Source organism: Odocoileus virginianus, chromosome 30, assembly GCF_023699985.2.
Source record: "Odocoileus virginianus isolate 20LAN1187 ecotype Illinois chromosome 30, Ovbor_1.2, whole genome shotgun sequence".
NCBI lineage: Eukaryota > Metazoa > Chordata > Mammalia > Artiodactyla > Cervidae > Odocoileus > Odocoileus virginianus.
Genome location: NC_069703.1, coordinates 24,510,413 through 24,517,735, shown reverse-complemented (window position 1 = coordinate 24,517,735; position 7,323 = coordinate 24,510,413). Strand labels below are relative to the sequence as shown.

The following is a 7,323-nucleotide window of genomic DNA, read 5'->3' as shown; positions in this document are numbered from 1 at the left end:
AATCTTACATGTAAATACATATGTATGTATAGTAACATATACATAGAAGTATATATATATATGTGTGTGTGTGTGTATTCCTTTCAGATAATTTTACTTTATGGTTTATTATAAAATATTGAATATAGTTCCCTGTACTATACAGTAGGACCTTATTGTTTATCTATTTTATATATAGTCATTTGTATCTGCTAATTCCAAACTTCTAATTTATCCCTGCCCCACCTTTCCCCTTTGGAAACAATAAATTTGTCTTCTACATCTGTGAGTTTGTTTCTACTTTATAAATAAGTTCATTTGTATCATATTTCAGATTCCACATGAAAGTAACATAATGAATTTTTTGTCTTTTTCTGTCTGATTTAGTAAGAAAATCCCTAAGCAAATCCATGTTGCTTCTTTTTTATATGGCTGAGTAGTATTCCATTGTATATATCTTTATCACAAATATTCAAGAATATCAACTGGGTTGAAGACCTAGTTTAGAGAATACATATTGAAGCATACCACACTGTGTACAGTTCATATCAACAATGGCCATGCTAAGGAGAAAATGCAAACAATGATTCACAAGTCAGCTTCTTATTCTCAAACAAAGAAAGTAGCTTGTGTTCTTTTCAAATTGTTATAACTTTCCTATTATGAGTCAAAAGCATATTAAAAAAGAAATCCACAATTAATTAGCTACCACAGTAGACAGGTGGGCACTACCACACAAATTAGCCATTAATTATCATTTCAAGTGTATTAATCTTACCTTCCAATTGGCAAACTGTTAATGTCATACCTGGAACATATTTCATATTCCTTTCCTATCTCTCAAAGCACTTGAAACAGTGCCAGTTCTTTGGGAATCATTGCATTTCTCTCTCCACATCCTTAAACCCAGACTAATTAGAGAAGGAAATGGAATTTAGTCACTGTTTTGAATAATCTCTGTTGCTCCTCTTCTCCATTTAGGTGGAAAATTATGCATTTCAATCTGCTTGGAGAAGAGTAAAGGCACTTTTCATAGTGCAAGGTACTAAGGATCATGAAGATGACTTTCTCTTCTTAAACTATCGGTGCTGATCTAATAGAACGGAATAAAGACCACAGGAATTGTGTGCATAATTAATCCCAGAGCCTTGAACTAAAACAAAACAAAAAACAAACACCCAAAAAAATGGCCCTTCCTTGCAAAGAACCCTTCTCCATTCTGTAAACAAATTCCTGCTATTGGTTGAACACCTCAGGCAGTCTTGTGCCTCTGTTTCCAAGCAGGTGCTATTTACATACAGCTGAATTTTTGAATCTGCCTTCAAGATGGAAAAATATTACCTCCTCTCAGAGCCCCCATAACACTATGCATACAAAGTCCTTTATTATATCATATCATAGAGGTCAGCCTAATGAACATTTTATCGGTACATACCATGTTTTGATAAAACAGTTAGCTGAAGAGTTACAAGGGTCGCCTCAAAGCTCAGGAACATGGAGTCATTCCTTACTCTGTTTCTTACCAATATTTTTAAAAACCTGCATTTCCTAGAAATGTCATCATTTTCAGTATTGTTGGAACCATTGCAAGGGCAATCTATTGTTGGTTTCATAATGAAATTCCCATATCCGGAAAAAATATTCACCCATACACAAATTTTTCCAAAATCTTTATTCACTTGGATGTTTTTCTAACATTTCTTTTCTCTACTACATTTCAGCAACTACAACAACAACAACAACAAAATGAAAATCAATAACACTTCAATGATGGGGGTATGTCAAAAATACACAGAAGTCAACTTAAAGACCTCCCAATGGGCAAACTAGAATAATTTAAGCAATAAAATAAAGTAGTATTTGACTATAGCCCAAGTAGAAATAAATACCCATGAGTCTGTACTGATATAAATTACTGAATAAACAACTGGGAAAGACCAGACAATTCTCCCATGGATAAGACTTTCAAGTTATTTGTGTAGATATTCTGCCCACCAGGAAGTGGAGAATAACATCCTACTTCTTAAGTGCAGGCTGGACATAGTGATATCCTTTCAAAACAGACAGTTTTGAAAGAGAGGGAAAGAAAGTGACCTTAAAGTGGAGAAGCCTGACACAACTGAGCAAGTGATCAAGATCTACATCAGTAGTGATAACTCATATTGTTAGTCTAGTACATACCCTTGATCTGATGTGATGAGAATGACATTTAAGCTCCATTGTCTTCCTTCCAAAAACTCCCGAGAATAGTCTAATCATTAGAAAAGTATGAGACAAAAGCCCTTGAGGGACAGTCTTCAAAGTATCTGATTGTGCTCCTTAAACCGCCAAGGTCACCTAAAACAAGGAAAATCTGAGAAACTGCATTGTCACGAAAAGCCTAAGGAGAAAATATAACTAAAGAAACTGTAGTGTTCTCCCACAGAGGATTAATTCTCTGTGGGAACCTGGTACAACAAAAGAACATTAGGTAAAATCTCAAGAAGTTTACCTAAAGTACAAACTCCAATTAATAATGATGTATATACACTGGTTCATTAATTGTGACATAATTACCATACTAAATATCTGCCTGCAATGCGGGATACCTGGGTTCGAGCCTTGGGTTGGAAAGATTCCCTGGAGTAGGGCATGGCACCCCATTCCAGTATTCTTTCCTGGAGAATCCCTATGGAGAGAGGAGCCCGGCAGGCTACAGTCCAAGGTGTTGCAAAGAGTAGGACACGATTGAGTGACTAAGCATGTGCCATATTAAGGCAGCATGTTAATAATAGGGGGAAATGGGGTATAAAGTATGCAGTACCTCTACGGTTTTTGTAACTTTTCTGTAAATCTAACTATATTCTAAAATAAAATGTTTATAGGGATTTCAGTTTTTAAAAATACATTAAAATTGTCTAAATATCTAAACTTGATTCCGTCCAATTTCCAGCCCTGACACTTTCATTAACATTTCTTAAGAATGAGTAATATGGACTCACATAGGGAGAGAATCAACCTTATTTTTCATCTTTTGACTTGAGATCAGGTTTGCTGAGATTTCAGCCAATGAGTACATGTTCAGAAACAAACCAAAATGACCAAATATTTTTGTGCATTCTATACCTCAGACAACATGGTCTGGGGTATGACCTGAGTCTATACGTTTAATGCCTCTAGTAGGAGTTAGACTCCAGAGCACTATAAATATATATGACTGCAGAGTGAGCACAATTTTTGAAAAAGCAGGTCTAACTACAAATCTAAAATAGACCGTAAGATTGCAAGTGTAAATGTAACTTGACTACAGTCTCTAAGGCACAAAAGAGGGGAAAGACACTAAAAACTATGGAATAATGAGACACATTGAGATTACATTCTTGGCTCATAACTTTTCTTTTGTCCAATACTTTCCCTCCTGGTGTTTGAAGGGCATAGGGAATGAAATTTAATTGAAAGCAGGGATTCCTAATGTGATTTAAATTCTCAATAGATGAATGAATATATCAGGAAAATTTACTAATCTTTTATGTTACTAAACATATGAAAAAGCAAGCCCCAGGTATACTATGTACAGGTCTTTTATATTCTTAAGGAGCTATAATAATGCATAACCAAAATCAGAATTACAGAGAAGGAATTTCCTCTGCTCCTTGAGTCAGCTCACAGGGGACAAACTAAGACAAAAATTATAAACCGGTTCATTTGCCATTTGTACAATAGGATATTGTATTTTCTTTTATGAAATATATGATGGTTGCAGTTTATTTATGAATATATTTTAAATATTTTTTTTTGAGTAGAAGTGAAAATTAGCATAAGATTCCTGTGTTCCTCAAATTAAACATGGAAATTTTCTGAGAAATGTTGAAGATAAAAAGGCCACTCAATTAATTCTAGTTTAAGATTACAATTTTTATTCCATTATCTGGAAAAATAAGCTCATAAAAAAGGATCCAGAATTATCTAGATAATTGGGCATGACAATTTTGAGAAAGTATCCATAAATAGAAATCCTACTGAAATTTCAGTTACCGGAAGTCTTAGCAGGCTGAGGCATGCCCTTCCATCCAAAAGCAAGTGATGGTCTCCTCAGTTCAGTTCAGTCACTCAGTCATGTCCGACTCCTTGTGACCCCATGGACTGCAGCATGCCGGGCTTCCCTGTCCATCAACAACTCCCGGAGCCTACTCAAACTCATGTCCATTGAGTCGGTGATGCCAATTATGGTCCCCTGCGAAAGTTGTTTAGTCAGGTCTGACTCTTAGTGACCCCATGGACTATACAGTCTATGGAATTCTCTCCTAGAGAGATGGATATTCAAGGAATATAATGACATGTTCATACATGCTTGAGACCCACTGATTCCTTGGCAATAATATCTGATTACAGTCTTGATGCTTCATAGTTTTAAAATGGAGTATTTCAACTCTCCCTCTCTCTCACTTTTTTAATTGTATGACTCCAGTTTGCCGTTCTATATCTAAAATCAATTTTTTCTTTTTTAACTATGGAGATTTCCTCCTTTGCTGCTCCTGCCTACAGACGTATACAGTATTTCCTTCAGAAATTCAGAAATTTCAAATTCATTATTTGTTCCTTATCCAGACACAACTTAGAGACTGAACAACAGCAACAATTTGTCTGACTAAAACTGTAAGTTGCAATAATTCTGCTACTTGCCATGATGATGCAGCTGATGACCAGATTAGCCTTCTCACCTTAAATAATCATAAAATTGGATATATTCTGTGGCAGTTATTTCAGTATGTTAGACAACAGGCAACATAGGATTGTGATCTTTCAGGGAAAAAAAAAAAAAGGTTACTTGCCTATATCCCCTGGACACGGCAACTCACTCCAGTATTGTTGCCTGGCGAATCCTATCCATGGAGAGAAGATCCTGGACTGGCAGGATACAGTCCATAGAGTCACAAAAAGTTGGACGTAACTGAAGCAACTTAGCAAACATGCACACACTTGACTATATTAGGGATGGAAACAGTGAAACATGGTGCCAAAGGGGATGGAACTAAGGAAACAGCATGACCCAGGGTAGGCATAGAAGGTTCCAGTGGCTGAGAGTTGGGCTGTGCCTATATAGATAAGAACTGAGTCCCAAAGGCCAAGGGCAAAGTATTTGCTGTAGGACTGAGAGCTTAACAGAGATGAGAGAGAGTGTATACAGGACCGGAAGACCACAGAAGTCTGTCCCAGCTAGTGCGTACATGGATCTGGGAACCCCATATGATAAAGAGTTGACATACTGATTATCACCAAGCCAATCATATTAAATACAATATCAAAACTCCAGCAGAAATTTTTATTGTTTGGCCAGTTAATTATAAAATCTATATGGAAATACAAAGGGCCTAGGAAAGTCAAAATAATCTGGGAAAATAAAAAGAAAAAAAAAATTGGAGGATTCACACCACCTAAATTCAAGGTTTACCATAAAGTTACAATGACAATTGTTTTGGGCATGTGAGTAAATCAATAAGCCAATGAAAGAGAGTAGAGTCTAGAAATAAATTCAGAAATATGAAGTCAATTGATTGTCAGCAAGGTTTTAGGTCAGTTAAGTGTGGAAAAATATTTTTTCATCAAATAATACTGGAATGACTAGATAAGTGAATGGAAAAGTCTGAACACTGATCTTTAATTTACATCAAATAAATTTTCTCAAGGTACATCACAGATCTAAGTGTAAAAACTAGTATGATAAAGCTTTTTGAAAACGCAAGAGAATCTTTACAACTTGATATGTCTTTACAACCTGATATGAACGAAAGAATGTTAGTGGAAGACATAAAAATTACCAGCTATAAAAAACAAAGGTTGAAAGCGGAGGCAGCGGGGGAAGATGGCGGCGGCCGTTCCGCAGCGGGCCTGGACTGTGGAGCAGCTGCGCAGCGAGCAGCTCCCCAAGAAGGACATTATCAAGTTTCTGCAGGATCACGGTTCAGATTCGTTTCTTGCAGAACATAAATTACTAGGAAACATTAAAAATGTGGCCAAGACAGCTAACAAGGACCATTTGGTTACAGCCTATAACCATCTTTTCGAAAGTAAGCGTTTCAAGGGTACTGAAAGTATAAGTAAAGTGTCTGAACAGGTGAAAAATGTGAAGCTTAATGAAGATAAACCCAAAGAAACCAAGTCTGAAGAGACTCTGGATGAGGGTCCACCAAAATATACAAAATCTGTTCTTAAAAAAGGAGATAAAACCAACTTTCCCAAAAAGGGAGATGTTGTTCACTGCTGGTATACAGGAACACTACAAGATGGGACTGTTTTTGATACTAATATTCAAACGAGTTCAAAGAAGAAGAAAAATGCCAAGCCTTTAAGTTTTAAGGTTGGGATAGGCAAAGTTATCAGAGGGTGGGATGAAGCACTCTTGACTATGAGTAAAGGAGAAAAGGCTCGACTGGAGATTGAACCAGAATGGGCTTATGGAAAGAAAGGACAGCCTGATGCCAAAATTCCACCAAATGCAAAACTTATTTTTGAAGTGGAATTAGTGGATATTGACTGAAATAGTTAAGAAATCATCAACAATAAAACATGGCCGTGAAGAAACTTATCTGTCTAATTAGAGCTGGTTACTATTGTTAAGATAAGAGTCAACTGGAAAATTCAAGTTAGAACATGTTTACTTGATCCCTCAACTTTTAAGAAATGTAATCCATTATAAACCCTTGAACTTTAAAATATTTTACTACAGTTGTGTAAAATATCACTTAAAGAGAACTGATTTGCCTTTTGCCTCATGTTGTAAACTAAAAGGCTCAATAAAAATGTATCCAATGTCAAAAAAAACACAAAAAAACAAACAAACAAACAAAAAAACAAAAGTTGACAACTAGACTTTACCAAATTAAAAAAAAATTCTCCTCATCAAAAACATTGCAACAGTATTAAGAAAATATAAAAGATAATACTCATATTGAGGGAACTATTTGCAACATGTATCTAAAAAAGGCCTTATATTCAGAATGTCTTTTATAAACTCTCTAAAACTCAGTCATAGCACAGCAACACAATTTAAAAAGTTGTAAATAAGGCTTGAATCAAAACATCTCAAAAGATGCAAAAATGGCTAATATGCATATGAAAAGGGAAATACAAACTAAAGCTACCACAAAACAAGACGCCACTTCACTTATAGTACCAAATGCTGTTAGGGTATGGAGCTACTAGAATGAGGTGTTTCTAGTTGAAATGTGAAATGTTATAACCATCTTGATTTAGATATAATCCAGCCATTCCTCCTAAACATTTACCTAAGGGAAACATAAATATACATCCACAAAAATCCATTTATAGAATGTTCACAGCAGCACTATTAATGATAGACAAAAC

The 7,323-nt window shown here is 35.6% G+C and overlaps 1 protein-coding gene across 1 annotated transcript; it reads left to right on the top strand.

The window, feature by feature from the left end:
* The first annotated feature begins 5,805 nt into the window (after positions 1–5,805).
* Positions 5,806–6,664, top strand: LOC110148658 (peptidyl-prolyl cis-trans isomerase FKBP3). Its single transcript, XM_020910768.2, has one exon. It carries the CDS (start codon positions 5,822–5,824, stop codon positions 6,494–6,496), a length of 675 nt encoding a protein of 224 aa, XP_020766427.2. The 5' UTR covers positions 5,806–5,821; the 3' UTR covers positions 6,497–6,664.
* The last annotated feature ends 659 nt before the right edge of the window (positions 6,665–7,323 follow it).

Coding starts and splice junctions, on each gene's coding strand:
- LOC110148658 (XM_020910768.2), top strand. CDS start 5,822: ATGGCGGCGGCCGTTCCGCAGCGGGCCTGGACTGTGGAGCAGCTGCGC.